The 23,751-nt window shown below is 46.8% G+C and overlaps 1 protein-coding gene across 1 annotated transcript in view; it reads right to left on the bottom strand.

Annotated features, from left to right (window-relative positions):
- The window catches only part of CRB1 (crumbs cell polarity complex component 1), a 169,011-nt gene that overhangs the window by 49,669 nt on the left and 95,591 nt on the right, over nt 1-23,751 (bottom strand). The window contains exons 6-8 of the mRNA XM_073571722.1: nt 19,634-20,557; nt 14,811-15,355; nt 12,365-12,509 (exon numbers count right to left, since the gene is read on the bottom strand). Of these exons, the coding sequence (XP_073427823.1) occupies nt 12,365-12,509; nt 14,811-15,355; nt 19,634-20,557 (1,614 nt within the window). The remainder of the gene's footprint in view (nt 1-12,364; nt 12,510-14,810; nt 15,356-19,633; nt 20,558-23,751) is intronic.

Below are 23,751 nucleotides of genomic sequence, written 5' to 3'. Positions count from 1 at the left end.
ATACAGGGGGAGAGGGGCTCAATCAGGAGGATACAGGGGGGATGTGGTGCAGTCAGCAGTAATACAGAGGGGAGGGGCTCAGTGAGGGTGATTCCAGGGCGAGGGGGTTCAGCAGGGGTGATACAGGAGGTAGATGAGTCAGGGGTGATAAGGGGGAAGGGGTGCAGTCAGGGGTGATACAAGGGAGGGGCTCAGTCAGAGGTATTATAAGGGCTCAGTCAGGGGTGATACAGGGGGAGGGAACACAGTCAATCAGTTAATACAGGGGGAGAGGAGCTCAGTCAGGAGGATACAGAGGGAGGTGGCACAGTCAGGGGTAATACAGGGGGAGAGGGGCTCAATCAGGAGGATACAGAGGGAGGTGGTGCAGTCAGGGGTAATACAGGGGAGAGGGGCTCAATCAGGAGGATACAGGGGGAGGTGGTGCAGTCAGCGGTAATACAGAGGGGAAGGGCTCAGTTAGGGTGATTAAGGGGGAAGGGATGCAATCAAGGGTGATACAAGGGAGGGGCTCAGTCAGAGGTATTATAGTGAGAGGGGGCTCAGTCAGGGGTGATACAGGGGGAGAGGATGCAGTCAGGGCTGATACAGGGGGAGGGGACACAGTCAATCAGGTAAAACAGGGGGAGAGGAGCTCAGTCAGGATGATACAGAGGGAGGTGGTGCAGTCAGGTGTAATACAGGGGGAGAGGGGCTCAATCAGGAGGATACAGAGGGAGGTGGCGCAGTCAGGGGTAGTGTGGGGAAGGTGACTTGACGGACAGACTTGACTGGAAGTAGGAGGGGACGATTTGTGCACTACAGACAGAGGTTGGCAATGACAGAAAGGTAACAGCAGGGAAAGACAGAAAAGGGAGTGCAGTACCGAAATTTGACCACAAGATGGCAGGGGGATTGTAGTTCAGGACTTAACATCAGCTTATGGCTATAGAAACTGCTTAGTCATGGGGGGGGCGGGGAGATAGGAACCCAGGAGGGGAATTCCCAGTGAGATAGGGGATAAATAGTACTGGTTGGGGTTCCAGAGGTTAGGCTAGTCCCGGGTGGAGAGCTCGACCAGGGGACTGACAGGAGAAGATAGTCAGGGGGGTGGCCCGGACAAGACGTACCGAAGGACAGACGAGGCCCCGGGGGTACCGATTGGACGACGACCTCGGGCAGGTGAAGCGCTGGCAGTAGATTGGTCTAGGACAGCCCCAGCGAAAGATCCGCCAGGGACATCATCACGACTAAAGGAAAGGTGAAAGGTACCCGGGCCTGGAAACGGAGAGCTGTAAAAGAACTGCGGTGCATGGCTAAGGTCGTCAGGAGGACGGCCAATAAACCCGGATCTGTTACAACTGAATTCTGCCTCCATCTCATTTTTGCATCGTCCGGTCGTGGTAAGCAGTGGACCACCCCCCAATCCGGCCCCCCTACCACATTAATACAGGGGGAGAGGGGCTCAATCAGGAGGATACAGAGGGAGGTGGCGCAGTCAGGGGTAATACAGGGGGAGAGGGGCTCAATCAGGAGGATACAGGGGGAGGTGGTGCAGTCAGCGGTAATACAGAGGGGAGGGGCTCAGTTTGGGTGAATCCAGGGTGAGGGGGTTCAGCAGGGGTGATACAGGGGGAGGAGGCTCAGTCAGGGGTGATAAGGGGGAAGGGGTGCAGTCAGGGGTGATACAAGGGAGGGGCTCAGTCAGAGGAAATATAGTGAGAGGGGGCTCAGTCAGGGGTGATACAGGGGGAGGGGACACAGTCAATCAGGTAATACAGGGGGAGAGGAGCTCAGTCAGGATGATACAGAGGGAGGTGGTGCAGTCAGGTGTAATACAGGGGGAAAGAGGCTCAATCAGGAGGATATCCGGAGGGACGTGTGCGCAGTTGGGGTAATACAGGAGGAGAGGGGCTCAGTCAGGGTGATTCCAAGGCAAGGTGGTACAGTCAGGGGTGATACAGGGGGAGGGGGATCAGTCAGGGGTGATACAGGGAGGGGGTGCAGATAGGGGTGATACAAGGGAGGGGACTCAGTCAGGGGTGGTATAGTGAGCGAGGGCTCAGTCAGGGGTGATACAGGCGGAGGTGGCTCAGTCAGGGGTGATACAGGTGGAGGTGGCTCAGTCAGGGGTAATATAGTAGGAGAGGGCTCAGTCATGGGTCATATAGTGGGAGTGGGCTCAGTCAAGGGTGATACAGGCGGAGGGGGCTCAGTCAGGGGTGACATAGAGGGAGAGGGTGCAGTCAGTCAGGAGTGAAAGGAGAGATGAGGCAATGGGGCCCTCATTCATCACTCAGTAACTTAGCTCCTCCCCCTCTCTCATCCCAGACTAAAGGCTCCCCATTCACACTTACTCACTATTAAGCTGGCAGGAGGGCCCGTCTTCAACCATTGCAGCTGTAGCATTGAGTCATCTATCTCCCTCTGCTGCCAACACTGTGGGGGAGGAGAGCGCACATTATAGATGACAGCACAGCTCATTACCTCATTACCTGAGCTGTGCTGTGGCCAATCAGTGTTGGCCTTATCAAGAGCTGCTCTGCACTCCCTGCTTGTTCAACGCAAGGAAGAGCGGTGACATAAAAAGCCATCAGGATGCAACAGCGCTCTGTTACTTATAAATAGTGCGCCGCAGTCTGCAGCAGGCGAGTGTGTCAGCTGTTATCAGTGACGCCCGCACTGCTCTCTGACTAGCTCTGAGTGGAGCCACGAGTAGTTGTGACGTCACGCTGGGAGGACGTCCTGCTCCCGGCTAGTCAGAGAGCAGTGCTCATGTCACTGATAACAGCTGACACGCTCGCCTGCTGCAGACTACGGCTCACTATTTGTAAGTAACAGAGCGCTCTTGCATTCTGATTACTTTTTCTGTCTCACTGCTCTGCCCAGTAAGACAACGGGGGAGAGCGGTCAGTATGCACATTGCTGGCACACATGACTTATGTTCACTATTCCAGCAGATGTCAGTGCCGGGGCCCACCGGAGAATCCTCCAGTCCTCCAGTGGGCCAGTCCAACCCTGCTAACACAGATCAGAGCCAGTAATGTGGCAACCACGATAGCATTCGAAAACCTTACAGGGGTGCACAAGCTAGCGGCACTGAACTTTATTGCGTACTAGCTGAAGAGCCCGGCGCTGCCCGGGCATAGTAACTAACTACGGTTAGTTATAACAAATTATAATGATTATTGTCATGTCCGCCATGTCTGTCATGTCTGCCATGTCTGTTTTGTCTCAAGAACTCCTGGAGCGATGTGCATGCACATATCTTGTCTGCTATCCTGCATGTTCCCTTGAGCAGTGTGCACACTCACCTCATGTCTGAGCTGCAGGATGCCTGCGTTTCTGCTCTGCCTTCTGTGATCTTCTCGTCATGTCTGAAACTCTGATCATGTGACCTTTCCTAGGATCCTGCACTGTCTGGTTTGGTAATTATCTCATCATGTCTAGAACTCTGATCATGTGACCTGTCTAGGTTTCAGCACTGATTCTGCAGTCGTCTCGTCATGTCTGGAACTCTGATCATGTGACTACGCTTTGTTATCCTGTGGATCTGAACCTGGAAGTGGTCCCCTGGTCCTGACCTGGAAGAGGAGGTGCTATGCCCTATATCAGGCCGCCCCTTCCTATGCTCTGGGCCTGAGTATTGTGTGGTGTCCCTGCATGGCTGCTTGGTCTGTGGGGCGGTCCCTCTATTCTGTGCCCTTGCACTCTGCTCTGTCGTGCATCTCTGCACATGCTCCGTGCTCGTATTCCGTCTCTTGTCTTGTGCCATGTCTTGTGTTTGTCCTTTGTGCCATGTTTTGTCCCAGCTCTGCTTTGCCTTGTAGTCCTTGTTTGCTCTGTTTCTGTTCCGTGTTTCTGTCCTCGTGTCATGTCTCGCTCTGCTTTGTGGCTTCAGGTACCCTGCCTCTGTACCCTGTCCCTGGCGTGTCAATACATGTGCAGGCCTCCGTCTCTGTACCATGTCCCTGACGTGTCTCCTCACATGTGCAGGCCTCCGCTCTGTACCTCTCCCTGGCGTGTCTCTACACGTGCAGGCCTCCGCTCTGTACCTCTCCCTGGTGTGTCTCTACACGTGCAGGCCTCGCTCTGTACCCTGTCTAGTCCCAAGGTCCTTCCTTGGTCCGGCTCTGGGCTTCGGCCTACGCTCCGCTGCTAGACTGTCCCTGTCCCTGGCGTGTCTCTACACGTGCAGGCCTCGCTCTGTGCTTTGTCTAGTCCCAAGGTCCTTCCTTGGCCCGGCTCTGGGCTTCTGCCTACGCTCCGCTGCTAGACTGTCCCTGTCCCTGGCATGCTCTTTGCATGCACAGGTCTCTGCCTAGTTCTTTGTATTGTCTCTGATGTTTCGTGCGCCCTTGCACTTTTCGCACTAGGCTTTGCCGTACTGGCTGTACGCGTCTGTGTCCTGTGTCTTTGCCTAGCCCTGCCTTGTGGCTCCGTGCCTCTGTGCACGTGCCTGGTCGCCTGTGCCTACCTGGTGTGCCTCAGCCGTGCCGCCTCTAGCCGTGCTCACCTGTGTGCCCCAGCCATGCCCCGTCCAGTGCTATAGTGGTCTGGCTGCGTGGCCCCGCAGCGGTGCCGCCTCTAGTCGTGCCCGCTTGCAACTGCCATCGTCAGTACCACCTGCCGGTGCTCCCCAGCTGTGGTCTCTGTGCTTCCTTGCACTCACGCTGGATCTCTCACTGTGCCTTTTCGTGCTACTCTTGCAGAAAGCCTTTGTCTCTTTTGCTCTTCTCTGTACCTCTAGTTTGCCTGCCGGATTCCATAACCTGCCGACCGCTGCCAGAGGTCCGGACCTAGATGACTGCGGCCTGATGTCCGGAGCTGATGTCCGTAGCCAGATACCTGGACCCTGTCGGTCGATGCCAGCATTTGGATTCTGATGCCACCGTACTGTGCCTCTCCCTGGCATGCCCCTTGGCATGCGAAGGCCACCGACCGTCCTGTGAACCTGACCCGTCCCTGGCATGCCCCTCAGCATGCGCCGGTCTCTGTCCTGTGAACTTGATCCTGGCGTGTCCGTTGACACGCACCATGTCACTAACTCTCTTGTTTCCTTGCATGGAACCCTGGCTAACTTCTGGATGTCCGGATCCTGCCGATCACCCTCTGAGCTACAGACCCTGATGCCCTGGTTGATCGTGGACTGTTGTCCGGAGTCCGATGACCGTGTACCATCTGCACGTTCCATGCCTGGACCTCGGCGTGTCATTGCACGCACCCTGTTTCATGAACTCTGTGTTCACGTTTGCTGTTGCACTCTGAAGAGATCCACAAGTCTTGGACCTCGGCGTGCTCTTGCACGCACCCTGCTTTATGTTCTGTGTGCTCACGTTTTGCACCTGTTGTACTTGAAGTCCTCCTTAATGAAGTTCCTTTGAATTAATGACTCGTCTTGCCTTGTCTTGTTTCCCTGAGCCGGCCGTCTGGTCCAGCAGCCGTGGTGGCTCACCCCCTTGGTCTTGCCCCTGACACTCCCTGTACAGGGGGTGGTTCTCACTAGGTCAGCTCGCCCTAGGTGGGTGGGTGCCACGGCCCAGAGGGTCCACTCTTGCTAAGAAGAACGACTCAGCTGACACTTCGTCACAAATATATATATATATATATATATATATATATATATATATATAAAGCTGAGTGTAGAGCTCCGCCCACTCTGCATAGCCACATTCACTATAATATCCTACATCATCCCTTCAAAGCCACCGGGCTACTACCCCTAATATTCCACATCGTCCCGTCAGCCAGAGCCACCGGAGTACTACCCCTAATGTCCCACATCATTCTGTCAGCCAGAGCCACTAGACAACTACCACTACTATCCCACATCATCCAGTCACAGCCACCGAACTACTACCCCTAATATCCCACATCATCTCGTCAGCCAGAGCCATGTGACAACTACCACTAATATCCCACATCATCCCGTCACAGCCACCGGACTACTACCCCTAATATCCCACATCATCTCGTCAGCCAGAGCCACCGGACTACTACCCCTAATATCCCACATCATCCCGTCAGCCAGAGCCACCGGACTACTACCCCTAATATCCCACATCATCCCGTCAGCCAGAGCCACCGGACTACTTCCCCTAATATCCCATATCATCCCATCAGCCAGAGCCACCGGACTACTACCCCTAATATCACACATCATCCCGACAGCCAGAGCCACCGGACTACTACCCCTAATATCACACATCATCCCGACAGCCAGAGCCACCGGACTACTACCCCTAATATCCCACATCATCCCATAAGCCTGGGGTCAGAGCCAGAGCGCTGAGTGGAACGGTCCTAACTTCCATACCAATGATCCCTTTAAGAGAGACTGGGGTCAGAATCAGAGCACTGAGGGATTTACCCTAACCTTCATACTGGGGATACCTTTAAGAGGGGCCTGGGATCAGAACCAGAGTGCTTAGTGGAATTGCCCTAACTTCCATACCAATGATCCCTTTAAGAGACCCTGGGGTCAGAACCACAGCGCTGAGTGGAACGGTACTAACTTCCATACCGGGGATCCCATTAAGAGAGGCCTGTGGTCAGAACAACAGCACTGAGGGGTTTGCCTTTACTTCAATACCAATGATCCCTTTAAGAGAGGCCTGGCGTCAGAACCAGAGCGCTGAGTGGATTTGCTCTGACTTCCATACCAATGATCACTTTTATAGAAGCCTGGGGTCAGGGCCCTGAGGGATTTACCCTAATTTCCATCCTGGAGATCCCGTTAAGAAAGCCTGGGAACAGAATCAGAGCGCTGAGTGGATTTGTCCTGACTTGCATACCAATGATCCCTTTAATAGAACCCTGGGGTCAGAATCAGAGCACTGGGGGATTTGCCCTAACTTCCGTACCGGAGATCCCTTTAAGAGAGCCTGGGGTCAGTACCAGAGCATTTGAAGGCAATTGCCCTGACTTCCATACCGGGGATCCCTTTAAGAGAGGACTGGGGTCAGTACCAAAGTGCAAATTGGATTTGCCCTCACTTCCATATCGGGGATCCCTTTAAGAGGGGCCTTGGGTCAGAACCAGAGTACTGAGTGGATTTGCCCTAACTTCCATACCGGGGATCCCTTTAAGAAAGCCTGGGATCAGAACCAGAGCGCTAAGTGGTTTTGCCCTGACTTCCATACCAATGATCCCTTTTATAGAAGCCTGGGGTCAGGGCCCTGAGGGATTTACCCTAATTTCCATCCTGGAGATCCCGTTAAGAAAGCCTGGGAACAGAATCAGAGCGCTGAGTGGATTTGTCCTGACTTGCATATCAATGATCCCTTTAATAGAACCCTGGGGTCAGAATCAGAGCACTGAGGGATTTGCCCTAACTTCCGTACAGGAGATCCCTTTAAGAGAGCCTGGGGTCAGTACCAGAGCATTTGAAGGCAATTGCCCAGTCTTCCATACCGGGGATCCCTTTAAGAGAGGACTGGGGTCAGTACCAAAGTGCAAATTGGATTTGCCCTCACTTCCATATCGGGGATCCCTTTAAGAGGGGCCTTGGGTCAGAACCAGAGTGCTGAGTGGATTTGCCCTAACTTCCATACCGGGGATCCCTTTAAGAAAGCCTGGGATCAGAACCAGAGCGCTAAGTGGTTTTGCCCTGACTTCCATAACAATGATCCCTTTAATAGAACCCTGGGGTCAGAATCAGAGCGCTGAGGGATTTGCCCTAACTTCTGTATAGGAGATCCCTTTAAGAGAGCCTGGGGTCAGTACCAGAGCATTTGAAGGCAATTGCCTTGACTTCCATACCGAGAATCCCTTTAAGAAAGGCCTGGGGTCAGTACCAAAGTGCTGAGTGGATTTGCCCTAACTTGCATACAGTACCAATGATTCATGGGAGGGGGGGATTAAATTCTGTCATGTGCTCTGTGCTCCTATCTGGGGGGTGGAAAATGTCTGGGAGCTTTTGTTCCCGTGGATGCTAGATTTCTCCCACCATGTCAGTGTCTGCTGAGGTGTTGTCAAGTGGGAAAACTTGCTCATAGCAACCAATCACAGCTCAGCTTCTTTTAACCAGCTCTGGTGAAATGAGAGATGCTTAGAGATTGGTTGCAAGGAAAACTGTTGCTCATAGCAACCAATCACACCTCAGCTTCTTTTGAACAGCTCTGGTGAAATGAAAGATGCTTCGTGATTGGTTGGTGATAAACACACACATATATACATACATTCACCAGGACATAGTGACTAACTACGGTTAGTTATAACAAATAATGATTATATATATATATAAAGCTTGAGTGTATAGCCCCGCCCACTCCACATAGCCACATTCACTTTAATATCCCACATTATCCCGTCAGCCAGAGCCACCGGACTACTACCCCTAATATCCCACATCGTCCCGTCAGCCAGAGCCACCGGAATACTACCCCTAATATCCCACATCATCCCATCAGAGCCACCAGACTACTACCTCTAATATCCCACATCATCCCGTCACAGCCGCTGGACTACTACCCCTAATATCCCACATCATCCCGTCAGTCAGAGCCACCGGACTACTATCCCACATCATCTTGTCAGCCAGAGCCACCGGACTATTACCACCAATATCCCATATCATCCCGTCACAGCCGCCGGACTACTACCCCTAATATTCCACATCATCCCTTCAGCCAGAGCCACCGGACTACTACCACCAATATCCCACATCATCCCATCAAAGCCGCCGGACGACTACTCCTAATATTCCACATCATCCCGTCAGCCAGAGCCACCAAACAACTACCACTAATATCCCACATCATCCCATCACAGCCACCGGACTACTACCCCTAATATCCCACATCATCTCGTCAGCCAGAGCCACCGGACTACTCCCCCTAATGTCCCACATCATCCCGTCAGCCAGAGCCACCGGACTACTACCCCTAATATCCCACATCATCCTGTCAGCCTGGGGTCAGAACCAGAACGCTGAGTGGAACGGTCCTAACTTCCATACCAGGGATCCCTTTAAGAGAGACCTGGCGTCAGAACCAGAGTTCTGAGTGGATTTGCCCTGACTTCCATACGAATGATCCTTTTAAGAGAGGCCTGGGGTCAGTACCAAAGCGCAGAGTGGATTTGCCCTCACTTCCATATCGGGGATCTCTTTAAGAGGGGCCTTGGGTCAGAACCAGAGCGCTGAGTGGATTTGCCCTATGTTCCATACCGGGGATCCCTATAAGAGAGCTTGGGATCAGAACCAGAGCGCTGAGTGGATTTGCCCTGACTTGCATACCAATGATCCCTTTAATAGAACCCTGGGGTCAGAATCAGAGCGCTGAGGGATTTGCCCTAACTTCCGTACAGGAGATCCCTTTAAGAGAGCCTGGCGTCAGTACCAGAGCAGAAGGCAATTGCCCTGACTTCCATACCGGGGATTCCTTTAAAAGAGGCCTGGGGTCAGAACAAAAGCGCTGGATGGATTTGCCCTCACTTCCATACCAATGATTCTTTTAAGAGACCCTGGGGACAGAACCACAGAGCTGAGTGGAATTTTGCTAACTTCAATACCGGGGATCCCTTTAAGAGAGGCCTGGGGTCAAAACCAAAGCGCTGGATGGATTTGTCCTGCCTTCCATACCAATGATCCCTTTAAGAGGGAAGATGTGCCTGTGAGATGGAGGAAGTGTGATGGGTATATAGGCACGGGAGGGGGGATTAATTTCTGTCATGTGCTCTCTGCTCCTTTCTGGGGGCAGACAATGGCTGGGAGCTTATGTTTCCGGGGATGCTAGACTTCTCCCACCATGTCAGTGTTTCCTGAGGTGTTGTCAAGTGGGACAACTTGCTCATAGCAACCAATCACAGCTCAGCTTCTTTTAACCAGCTCTGATAAAATGATAGATGCTTATTGATCGGTTGCAAGGAAAACTGTTGCTCATAGCAACCAATCACAGCGCTGCTTCTTTTGAACAGCTCTGGTGAAATGAAAGATGCTTTGTGATTGGTTGGTGATACACACACACACACATATTCAGTTTTATATATAGAGCCTAGCTGAAGAGCCCAGCGCTGCCCTGGCATAGTAACTAACTACGGTTAGTTATAACAAATTATAATGATAATATCTATCTATCTATCTATATATATATATATATATATATATAAAGCTGAGTGTAGAGCCCTGCCCACTCTGCATAGCCACATTCACTATAATATCCCACATCATCACATCAGCCAGAGCTACCGGACAACAACCCCTAATATTCCACATCGTCCCATCAGCCAGAGCCACTGGACTACTACTCCTAATATCCCACATCGTCCCATCAGCCAGAGCCACCGGACTACTACACCTAATATCCCACATCATTCCGTCAGCCAGAGCCACTGGACAACTACCACTAATATCCCACATCATCCCATCAGCCAGAGCCACTGGACTACTACCCATAATATCCCACATCATCCCATCAGCCAGAGCCACCGGACTACTCCCCCTAATATCCCACATCATTCCGTCAGCCAGAGCCACCGGACAACTACCACTAATATCCCAAATCATCCCGTCAACCAGAGCCACCGGACTACTCCCCCTAATATCCCACATCATTCCGTCAGCCAGAGCCACCGGACAACTACCCCTAATATCCCACATCATCCCGTCAGCCAGAGTCACCGGAGTACTACCCCTAATATCCCACATCATCCCGTCAGCCAGAGCCACTGGACAACTACCACTAATATCCCACATCATCCCTTCAGCCAGAGCCACTGGACTACTACCCCTAATATCCCACACCATCCCATCAGCCAGAGCCACTGGACTACTACCCCTAATATCCCACATCATTCCGTCAGCCAGAGCCACCGGACAACTACCACTAATATCCCACATCATCCCGTCAGCCAGAGCCACCGGACTACTCCCCCTAATATCCCACATCATCCCATCAGCCAGAGCCACTGGACTACTCCCCCTAATATCCCACACCATCCCATCAGCCAGAGCCACTGGACTACTACCCCTAATATCCCACATCATTCCGTCAGCCAGAGCCACCGGACAACTACCACTAATATCCCACATCATCCCGTCAGCCAGAGCCACCGGACTACTCCCCCTAATATCCCACATCATCCCATCAGCCAGAGCCACCGGACTACTCCCCCTAATATCCCACATCATCCCATCAGCCAGAGCCACTGGACTACTACCCCTAATATCCCACATCATTCCGTCAGCCAGAGCCACCGGACAACTACCACTAATATCCCACATCATCCCGTCAGCCAGAGCTACCGGACAACTACCCCTAATATCCCACATCATCGCGTCAGCCAGAGCTACCGGAGTACTACCCCTAATATCCCACATCATCCCATCAGCCAGAGCCACCGGACAACTACCACTAATATCCCACATCATCCCTTCAGCCAGAGCCACTGGACTACTACCTCTAATATCCCACATCATTCCATCAGCCAGAGCCACTGGACAACTACCACTAATATCCCACATCATCCCGTCAGCCAGAGCTACCGGAGTACTACCCCTAATATCCCACATCATTCCGTCAGCCAGAGCCACCGGACAACTACCACTAATATCCCACATCATCCCGTCAGCCAGAGCTACCGGACTACTACCCCTAATATCCCACATCATCCCGTCAGCCAGAGCTACCGGAGTACTACCCCTAATATCCCACATCAATCACCGTTACACTATTGCACTGTTCTTTCCTCTGATGAGAGTATTTTCACTGTGATCAGTGCACAGACCAGTGTGGCAATGATAGATAGCGACTAGTGATGAGCGAACGGGCTCGGATAAGGTGTAATCCGAGCACACTTATGTCCTAATTGAGTATTTTAGGCGTTCTCTTAAAAAATGCTCAAGTCATTGTGACTATTCAACAGACGCAACACATGCAGTTATTGTCTAACAAACATTGAACATTTTTTTGAGCACGCCAAAAATACTCGATACGTGCTCGGATAACACTTTAATGGAGCACGCTTGGTCATCACTAATAGCGACACTAAGGAGCGGCAGGGAAAAAAATCTTCTAATAAAGCAGCACTGTTTCTTCTGGTCACTCTGTCTGCACATATGAATTGCAATATGCGCCATGCAGCGGGATCAGTGAGACGCCATGCCATCCATAAGATGCAGCGCACTTCCATTCAAAAATAGGTAGATAAAACAAAGGTTTTCTAGAAAGATACAGACTAAAAGTTTGTCACTAGGTAATGTTGGATTTTGTTGCATATGAAACCTCAGAATTAATGCTATGTAAAAAAATATATTATTAATATTACATTAGTTTCAGAAATAACTAAAAAGCAGATCATTTATTTAAATATCTTTTAGGTCCATATTTTCTAGCTGGTTCAAGTCACCTTTAAATTCGCCTATGTAGAAAGACATTGTACTTACATTCATATCCTCCAGGTACGAGTTGGCAGACCGACCCAGAAGGACATTGAGTTAGCTGGCACCACTTATGGTTGTCACATGAAGAACACAAGCAATCATTGCCAGCTCTGCCATCACAAGTACTTCCATTCTGACAAAGGCTGGGCTAACAACAAGAGATAGGTTGTTAAGTCTTTTCTACATGTATACACATTAGAAACAAGCACAGTGTTCACTACTGTACATTGATTTGCCAAAATGATGAGCATCCTGATTTGTTACAAATTTGATACACAGAGAATTGGTTCTGCAATGTCTAGCCCACATTTACACTTAGAGGTATTTTCTGGGACTGACTATGCACAGTTCATTTTAGTAAAATGTCTAGTTTAGTGATTAATTGTATTCTTCATGAAATAATTCTGGAACATCTATTATGAGAACTCGCCTTCTGCCATTCCTCTCTAATTATTCCTAGATTATTTTTTTTTAAAAGGGAATCTGTCACCCTATTTTAGCCCTATCAGCTGCCGACACCGCCATCAGGGGCTTATCTACAGCTTTCTGTAATGCTGTAGATAAGCCCCAGATGTAACCTGAAAGATAAGAATAACACGCTATATTATACTAACCCTGGCCATCAACAGGACAGAGAAAGTACACCAGCGCAGGAGCCGCTGCAGAAGTAAGAAGGAGGATGGCATCATATGAAGATGGGAGGCTCCAGACAAGACCGCGACACCTACCGCCCCTGCCCCCGCCCCCTAGTGAGTATAATTTAACTTGTTTTTCTTATCTTTCAGGTTACATCGGAGGCTTATCTACAGCATTACAGAATGCTGTAGATAAGCCCCTGATGGCGGTGCCGGCAGCTGATAGGGCTAAAAATAGGTGACAGATTCCCTTTAAATGACAACTAGCGTCACCAGTTGGAAGTGTGTCTTTGCACACTATGACACTGTACAACCAGTGCTCCCAGTGCTGACTCTGTAGGGATGCACTACTTAACATGAGGGATTTATGCCCAACTATTAAGGCAGAAGAACAGAGGATGGTAAGAACAGAGAGCTGTAATAAAAGACACTACAGAATTGTAATTTCATTAACAGTCCCAGTATAGCAGAAGAAGCTGATCACACTGCTGTACAACCCATCTCTCTGATCTAATACTGGAGACATCAGAAGTACTGAGGTAAGAAGAGGTTGCTCAAAATGCTGTCCACAATGTCTATCTGATCTATTACTGGAGATATGTAGAAAAAAAAGGTGCAAATTCCAGCTCCTCACGATGAAATCTTGAATTTTTATTCCATCATTGATTAAAACAATGTATACAGCTCATTGGACTACAGCAGTTCATACAGCAGGGACATGAGCAGGGACACTGCTATTCTCCCTGTCTATCCAATCTAACACTATAGATAAAGGGAGTGCCGGGGTAACAAGAGACAGCTCACACTGCTGTCCAACCCATATATCTGATCTAATACTATAGATAAAGGGAGTGCTGAGGTAAGAAGAGACTGCTCATACTGCTGTCCACCCCATATATCTGATCTAATGCTATAGATAAGGGGAGTGCTGAGGTAAGAAGAGACTGCTCACACTGCTGTCCACCCTGTCTATCTGGTCTAATACTATAAATAAATGGAGTGCTGAGGTAAGAAGTCTACCCCGCTGTCCACCCCATATATCTCATCTAATACTATAGATAAGGGGAGTGCTGCGGTAAGAAGAGGCTGCTCACACAGCTGTCCACCCTGTCTATCTGATCTAATTCTATAGATAAGGGGAGTGCTGAGGTAAGAAGGGACTGCTCACACTGCTGTCCAACCCATATATCTGATCTAATACTATAGATAAGGGGAGTGCTGAGGTAAGAAGAAGCTGCTTACTTCACTGTCCACCCTGTCTGTATGATCTAATATTGGAGATACCAAGACTGCTGAGGTAAGAAAAGACTTATCACACTGCCTGTACAACCTGTCTTTCTGAATGCTAATTGCTGCTGTGAGGTTAAGATTACCTGATGTCTGTGACCGTGCTGCTGTAATGTTTTGTTTGCATTTTAGGCAGCTTGTACTTGTTCGCACTTGGTTTTACTCTGTTTAGAAGCGCTAGTCAGTTTTTTTTATTATAGTATACTGTTGGAGGTAATGGCTGCCTACATACTTTCCTTTTGTAAAGCTACCTCCAGGTCACATCAGCAGTTTCCTACTAAACATTCTCACAGGCACTTGTCCTCATACTATGCTAGGAAAGGTTTCTGTCAGTGTAATAAATGGCGACCATTTTATTTCTATATTGACTATCTTCCTATACAAAAAAAGCATGATTTTATATTTAAAGGTATTTAGGAAATTATTTATAATAGCATTTCATTTACCACAGTTTTTTTCTATTCCAAAAAACACCTTTTAATTGAACAATGCAATCTATCTTTGTGTTCTCCATTTTTTTTGCTCACCTTACAGATTATGTCATTTAAGCAGCCTCTCGTTAAATTAACCAAAGTTGACTTTCCTGAATGTTCTATGTCCGAACTGGGGAAGAGCTCAAGGGCAGTGTCATCAATCCTTAGATCTTGGATGCAACCATGAAAATACCCTCCTCCCTTAATAGTCTCCAAGTGATCACCCAGTCCTCCAACATAAAGAGATCCTATGTGTTTCCTCTTGATATCCACAGGTATGACATCCAAAGGTTGGGAAGAGGTGAACAGATCCAGTTTGTCTTGTGTCAGTTTTATAGTAACCAGATGAGCTCGGCCATCATTAATATTTTGCTCTCCCTTAGCCGTAATATCTTTTCCAGTTCTTGCTGTCAATTTACCAGATTCCAGGGATATTATAATATGATAGTGAGTTACGTTTCCCATAGCAAACAAAATTCCTGAATCATGCTTCGTTCTGACAAATGCAGACAAAACCACGTCATCATTGAGGTGAATCCTCGTTTGGAACACAGCATATGATGATACATTTCCATAGCCAAATCCTGCAGCTTCATATTCTAATGGGAAGAAAAAGGAAATCATTGCCAGCAGGAACACTCTATAGAGCATGATTTTACATTCAGTTCATTAAAATGTTTTTTTTTTTTAAATCTACAGGACTGGCAAAATAGAAAACATGTTCATATAGTTTACAAATTGGAGGTGTAGGATTGCTTTGGTTTTGTGACTATTTTTAAGACAAGGCTGAACGGTTCAAATTGACCACTTCCAATATTCCTCCTAGGAGTAAGAGTATATCCAAAGCATTTCTTCTCCACTTTTTTTGGCTCCCAACAGGTCTAGATGCAACTCAATGTGCAAATGGATCTCAATTCGCAATAGTTCAAGATTTGAAAAATTTACTACAAAAAGTGTTTGTGTAGCCATGGTCTTCTTGTGTAAATGTGCTCATAAGTTAGTCAATGGAAACATTTACACATACTACAATTTCTATTTGCATACTATGGTATATATTTGGTATATTTCTAAAGTAGCTCACGAGTGCAGGGTACATCCAACGGTATAACGTTACCGTGTACTTAGCTCAAGACGATAACTAATCAAACCAAATTAAAAAAAATACAAAGAAATAAATAGTGAAATATGTATACACTTAAAGTCATAGGTGATTGCATTTTAAGAGATGGTGTAAGAAGAAGGACCGGACCGTGGGTACCTGCTTTGCGCCAGGTCCGGAACTGTCAGGGCTGTCTCCTCTATTGTCCAGGGGAAAGCTTAGGGGCCGGACCTAGACTTGCATCCGAGAGCAGGGGGTGTGACTAAGCTAAAAAGGCCACGGCGTGCGCGGAAGTCAGACTTGGCAGGAACACACAGCATGCATCAGAGGGAAGTGAGTGCTCCAGCCTTCGAGCACTGCAGCAGCACAGGTCCGCGCCCGAGCATCCCTGCTACCACCTGCAGAGACTGTGCCCAGAAACGTGCAGCCTGACCGCTGGCCTTCACAGAGCAAGGTGCTGAATGCTCCGTGCTCTGGCCTTCCATTGAATATTTGCCAAGTCACAGTGGGCTCAAGCAGCACGGTGGCCCCTACCCTCTCTACCGCACCTGTATATGGACTAGGAGCTCCGAGGAAGACATCAGAGACTAACCGCTGCCGCCAGAAGGCGGATCATCGTTATCTGCAGGACTTCACTGGATCAACCCCGCGCCAGCCTTTGTTTACGCCATCGCTTGTCTTGCAATCCCACAGCCTGAGAACCGACTAAAGGCCCCGTCACACACAGCGATCTCGCTAGAGAGATCGCTGATTTTGTGACGCCACAGCGATCTCGACAGCGAGATTCCTGTGTGTGACGGGGATCAGCGACCGGCCCCCCTGCCGGATATCGCTGATCGTCCTCGATCGGCCTGGGCCGTTTTTCGATCGCTGGTCTCCCGCTGGCCAGCACGCATGCGTGTGGCAGTGAGAGACCAGCGATCAACGACGCTGGACGCTGGTTTCTAATGTAAACATTGGGTATCCAGGAGTCGCGCAGCTCTTAGATACCCGATGTTTACCTTGGAAACCAGCGTGTAAGCCGGTTTCCAAGGTAAACAGCGGGTATATGTTGTTCCCCCAACCAGTATACCTTTCACACCCAAACTGCTTATCTTTCCTCATTTAACTGTTTACCTCCCTGCGTGGAGAATCCCTGTGTTAAGTACAGTTGTTAAACCTAAGGGTACCGTTACACATAACGATGTCCCAGCGATCTCACCAACGATCCGACGTGGATGGGATCGCTGGGACATTGTTAGCTGATCGCTGGTGAGCTGTCACATAGACAGCCTCTCCAGCGATCAGGACCAGCGAGCACGCTGGTTACCAACGTAAACATCGGGGCCCTTAGAAACCCGATGTTTACCCTAGATACCAGCGTGCACTGCAGGCAGGGCGGGAGGTGGAGGCAGAGCGCCGCAGACAGACCGGCATAGCTCTGCTATCTGCTACTCCGGCCCTTAGAAACCCGATGGTTACGTTGGTAACCATCTACGTTGGTAACCATCTACGTCCGAACTGGGGAAGAGCTCAAGGGCAGTGTCATCAATCCTTAGATCTTGAATACAACCATTAAAATACCCTCCTCCCTTAATAGTCTCCAAGTGACCACCCAATCCTCCAACAGCGATGCGTGCTGGCCAGCGGGAGACGAGCGATGAAAAAACGGGCCAGGACGCTCCAGCACGATCAGCGATACCCCGCGGGGGGGGGGGCGATCGCTGCTGGATATCACACCCCGCGATCTCGCTGGAGAGAACGCTGATGTGTCAAAAAATCAGCGATCTCGCCAGCAAGATCGCTGTGTGTAACGGGCCCTTTACTCTGTCTCTTGTCCGTCACTGCATCCCGCAACCTGCTCACAATACCATGAACGTCAAGAAATTAGGAGTCAAGCATCAAAAGTGAAGTTTCTACAAGTTTCATCTATGAAGCTGCTGAATAAAGACCAAAAATATAAAAATGTCATGGAACACAAGCTAAATGTGTGTAGTTATTTCCATCTTCTTTTTTATATCAGAGCACGTCTGCACCAATGTTCTACTTCTGTAGACATGAATACTGCTTAGCTTTTTTAAAGCTGTCTGGTATCTTGGTATCTGACTTAGAAAAATTGGACAAATGTCTTAACAAATCTGGACAACAAACTGTCTGCCATGTTTTTGGATGAATCTACTCCATTTCAATGTTAGAAATTAAATACTAATATCAAAGGGGTTTTTCTCTGCTGAACAGCTCCTTTTCAACCATTTAATGACCAGATCATTTTTAATTTTTTACTCTTTCGTTTTATCCCTACTTTTATCAAGAGTCATACCTTTTTTACTATTCCATTGACATAGACACATGAGGGCTTGTTTTTAGCAGGACAAGCTATAATTTTGAATGACATAATTTGGTTTGCCATAAAAAAATGTACTGAAAAACAGCAAAACAAATCTAAGTCACCTTGTCGTGGTTGATGGGCTTACATGAATTGACCAATTTATGTGCTAAGAACCTTCACTTTTGTAAGTAATTTTTATTAATTTTTTGTTATTTTTATTACAGTTTACTCAGCAATCATGATAGAGTTTGTGTTCACATATATATTGGTCTCTACAGAGTGCTGCTGCGTTCCTGTTTTTTGCAAGCTATGCATTCATTACAGTAGGCACCTGTTCACACTATATGGATGTGCTGGTCAGGTTTTTGTTCTATGCAGTTATTCATTGGAGCTTGCTACCACCTCCTTTCTGACTCAGCGCCCCACCCATCAGCCTGAGTGTTTATAATCAGCTCTGGTTCCTACCAACTTAGGTAGGTTTGTAACCCAGGAGAGGCATGTTTGCCCATTTACACTGTAGACTTATAGCACAAAAGAGGCATTTATTAGAGGCTAGGACCCATCAGAGAAATGTCACCTTGTTGCGGATAACGGGCTCACATGAATTGGCCAATTTATGCGCTAAGAACCTTCACTTTTGTAAGTAATTTTTTAAAAATGTTTTTTACTTTTTATTACAGTTTACTCAGCAATTATGATAGATTTTGTGTTTGCATGTGTATTGATCGCTACAGAGTGCTGCTGCGTTCCCCCTTTTTGCAAGTTATGTATTCATTGCAGTAGGCACCTGTTCACACTACATGGAGGTGCTGGTCAGGTTTTTGTTCTATGCAATACCACAGTATTGCAGTCTATAAGAAAAACTATGCTTTTATGCTTCCTATGGGGTCTGTGGTGGAGCTTAGTCTATGGTTGAACTTAGAAGTATCAAGATGCCATCCATGATAGCCTATTGGTACCCTGATGATCGTGTCACAGGTGGGCCAATGCCAGACTTTGCGTGCACACACTGACAAATGCTCTATTTAAGTGCTGCTATTAGTGGTTAACCGCCAGGGCTGGAGCTCAGCTTCTATAACATAACCGGCATCTATCACATGAGGAGAGAGCTCAAATCCTGAGCCTCTTCCCCACTTGTGAACCCTTGCCCAAGACATTTATTCATGTCTTTTTGTGGAAAAGGGTTAAAAGGCTCAGGGAGGTAAGAAAAATGACACTGGCTTCATAGACTGGAGATGACCCTCTGTAATCAGCACTGCCTCCCTGGCCTCAAGATCCAGTGGGGTCATCACCTAGATGCTCTATCAATGGCGGAAATGTTCACATATCATCCTGGCTGCAGAAACAATGTTTTTTCCACTGGACCCATATAAGGCCAGCAATATAACAACTTACATTTAGGGCCAAATTTTAAGCTGTATACCATAATTTGTTTCTATTTCTATAATTATTTAGTTGTAATAGTATTACCTGTGGAACAGTTATTTCCTCTGTAAGGCCGATGACAATCACAATAGTAGCTCAGCCATAAATTAATGCATTCACCTCTGTTTCCACATGGCTGACTCTCACAGTGGTCGTGTCTCTGGCAACCAACTTCAATGTTAGGTAATATTCCATCTTCCTCTGTAATAGCAATGGAACCCACTGTAATATCCCGTATACAGCCTACAAATCCTCTCCGTATTTCAACCATTCCAGTGCTCGTTTCTTGCTTTCTCTGTGCTGATGGTTCACCTCCAAATAATGTGTTCTGGAATGCAACATTTGATGCATTTTCTAAGTGAGCCTGGATCACACATGAACTTCTACAAGAGGGGTCAAGCAATTTGAAATGAACGTCATCTTGGAAGATGATTTCAACTGTATGCCAAAGATCATTGCTGACATTGTGAGGCAAATGTAAGACGGTGCTCAACTGGCTGCTGCGGTGTAAAGACAAGAACAAGAAGCCATTTTGAAGATATAGCCTCCAGGCTGCTACTTGGTCTCCGAGGTGTAATACTAAAGCAGATGTCTGCATGGTTCGGAAGGTGAAAGATACATTGAGTGGTTTCCCTCTTTGAGGCTGTAATGTGAAAGGGAGGATAGTTCTACCGCTAAATGAGAATGTAGTCTGTTTCTCACAGTAATGGCCTGTATATCCAGCCAAACACAAGCAGGTGTAGTAATGATTACTGTTTAATAAGTAAGGTATGCAGGAGCCACCATGTTGGCATGTGTGCTTCTCACAGCCAGTAAGAACCTGCGTACAGTCTGGACCCCCATAGTAGCGTCCTTCCAAAGCATATGTAGGACAGTGACAGATGTAACTTCCAAGAAGATTCTCACAAGTGCCTTCATTCTGACAAGGATTCGACTCGCACTCATTGATGTCTTGTTCACAGTGGACACCTAAGGTGAGGAGACAAAAAAAAACATGTCTACCTTCTACATTGTCTACATTCAAAGAGTAAATTGAATTCTTTACTAGAACAAAAGACAAGTCGTTGACAGATGAGATGAGAATAGTACACAAAACAGTGGATGACATCTTGGTAGATGTGCCGTCATTTAAGGAGCACAATCCTTACTTGAATATTGAATTAAAGTGAATAGCACAAAACGAGCCAATACAGACGAGAGAGACCTTACCCAAATGTACGAGGACTGATGAGACCGAGATCCATATTACTGAATGGAGCATTCTCAGATATGTCTCTTGTACTGGTCATTAACTGTGCATCTTGATTCTGTTACTGGATTAAGCTTCTGCACAGACTGTTTTTTCAATCTTTTAAAACCAGCTTAGTCTAATTCTTCTTATTAGCGTTTATGCAATGAGCAGGGTGAGAAAACTCTATGGGAATCTACTGCTAACGTCAAGATCCATTACTAGCCCTAATAAAGAATATTTAGGGATTCCAAGCTATGGTGTAGAAAAAAATATTGATGAATAAGCTGAATATTCATAAATTCTGAGTTATTGGTATCTAATGCAAGCCTGCCAAATGATGATGTCTTCTAGATTTAAGTTGTGAAGCAATTTATAAGGACTTGATGAGGATATCTACTACTATTGGAGAAGTACTTACTTGCTTACACATGTACTACATGATTTCTTCCACAAATACCCTATAGCAGAAGTAAAATCATTGCAGACTGAAAAATTTTACGTTGGCTATCTCACTGTCAGAGAAGGATGTTGGTTAAGAAAATGCCCAAAACCCCTTAGTGACCGGGCCAGTGTCACTTTATGTGGTAATAACTCTGGAACGCTTCAACAAATCCCAGTGATTTTGAGATTGTTTTTACGCGGTACATTATAATTTATGACAATGGTAAACTTAGGTCGATATGTTTTGTGTTTATTTGTAAAAAAATATCAGAAATTTGACAAAAATTTAAAAAATTAGCAATTTTCAAATTTTGAATGATTATCCCTTTAATCCAGATAGTCATACCACAGAAAAGCATTAATAAATAACATTTCCCACATGTCGGCTTTACATCAGCACCATTTGTAAAATGTTATTTTACTTTGTTAGCATTTTAGGAGGTTTAAAAATGGAGCAGTAATTTTTCATTTTTTCAAGGCAATTTTTTTTTTTTGGGACCTATCCAGGTTTAAAATGACTTTTGGGGTCCTATTGTATATAATGGAAAACACCCCCAAAAGTAATACCATTTTAAAAACTGCATCCCCTGACATACTGAAAACTGCTGTCATGTAGTTTATTAACCCTTCAGGTAATTTTCAGGAATTAATACAAAGTGACATGGCAGGTATGAAAAAATGTATTTTTACCATCTAAATGTCGCTAGCTTCTGAACAGGTCACTATAGCCAGCAGACTCTAAGGCGGCTATTTGGTCATGAATTGCCATTGCAAACAGTAGGACCCCCCAATGATGATCTCATGGCGCCAATGGGCACAAAGAGGAAGCCTCCACACTATGTTAACCATTTACGGTATATGAGGTAGTCACTATTGACAGCAGCATCTAAGGGGTTAAACAGATATGGTTGGTGCCAACACTGATCGTGGTTGATGCAGCAAGTTGTCAGCTATAGTGTACAGCCGACAGCTGCTGGATTGTCACCTGTATAAGAATGGTATTCTCTTATATCTCAGGTCAGTAAAATGACGTATCGGCAGTCATTAAGGGGGTGAAGTTAAGTGGTTACCATTTACTACTATAGATCACATTTCTAGGAGGGGAAATGTTGACTTTTTTGTAATTAAATGCTTTTTTCGTTTTGATGAATATGGAGCAGATGGATCACATTCTCTACCCTACCTTTTTAGTAATAGGTATTATGTAAAAAATGGAACAGTATGCGAGCATACATTACCAGGTTCCTATATGATCAACATATTTTTAGCATGTTTAAAAAAATCTTTAATCAGGCATTAGTGGTATCAGTAAAGCGTGTCAGGTCAAAAAATATTCTTAAGGCTCATTTGGCGAACCGTTAAGTAAGTGTGCCCAAAATGAAAAGCTATTAAAGAATATGGCATTTTCTTTTTCAAAGGAGAAAAGTGTAGGTACTTGTATGTTCATATTTTGATTTTCGTAAATTCAACATCAACATATGGTTCTATGCTTTATACAAGTGCTGATATACTGTATACACTGTGGGCAAAATTATTAGGCAAGTGAATATTTTTACCATATCATTTTTATGCAGATTTTACAACTCCAAGCTGTATAAACTTGAATGCACATTGGATGAAGCTGATCAGGTGATGTGTATCTGTGTAATGAGGGAGGGTGCAGCCTAAGGATGCAACACTCTTTATCAAGGTGTGCAGAAATATTAGGCAGCTTGTATTCTTCAGGCAAGATGGGACAAAATGTAAAAATCAGTTCTCTCTCCTCTGACATGAATTAACATGTCAGAGGAAAGAGAAAAGTTGTCCCCTAACCTCCCATGGTACCAGAACAGCCATGTCCCAGCTCCCCTCTTCCTCTCCATGAAGCAAAATGAGGTCCCATGTGCAGTGCTTCTGCCAAGATATTCCGCTGGGCACCCAGCAACCCACAGGGATTTTTTCTATTGGTTGATGACTTTTGATCACTGTGATCAAAAGCCCAATAATTAGTAAACAGGACAGCATTTGGGCTGTGCCTCGCTATGCACCCCATTGATCTCCCCTCTTTGTCATCCCCCTAGTCAGATTTTTTTAATTTTTAAATTTTTTTTAGTTTTATAAATTTTATTTCTTTCACTCTTTGCAGTTAGGGCTGGCTTAGGGTTAAGTTTAGGATTAGTTTTTCCAAAAGTAAAAATAAAAATGATGACAATATGGTGACATATTTAATATGACGACTAGTGATGAGCGAAAGTGCTTGGATAACGTGTTATCGGAGCATGCTTGGGTGTTATCCAAGTATCTTGGGCGTGCACGGATAATATTTTCAAGTGCCTGGCGGCTGCATGCTTTGGGGCTGTTAGACAGCCGCAACACATTTGGGGATTGCCTAATAAATAGGCAATCCCGCCTATGTTGCGGCTGTCTAACAGGCACAAAACATGCAGCCATGAGGACTCAAACATAATATCTGAGCACGCCCAAAATACTCGGATAGCACCCAAGCATGCTC

This window comes from Dendrobates tinctorius, unplaced genomic scaffold (assembly GCF_039654945.1).
Source record: "Dendrobates tinctorius isolate UK_male_01 unplaced genomic scaffold, ASM3965494v1 ptg000029l, whole genome shotgun sequence".
In the NCBI taxonomy this organism is placed as follows: domain Eukaryota; kingdom Metazoa; phylum Chordata; class Amphibia; order Anura; family Dendrobatidae; genus Dendrobates; species Dendrobates tinctorius.
This window is presented reverse-complemented; position numbering and strand designations above follow the sequence as displayed.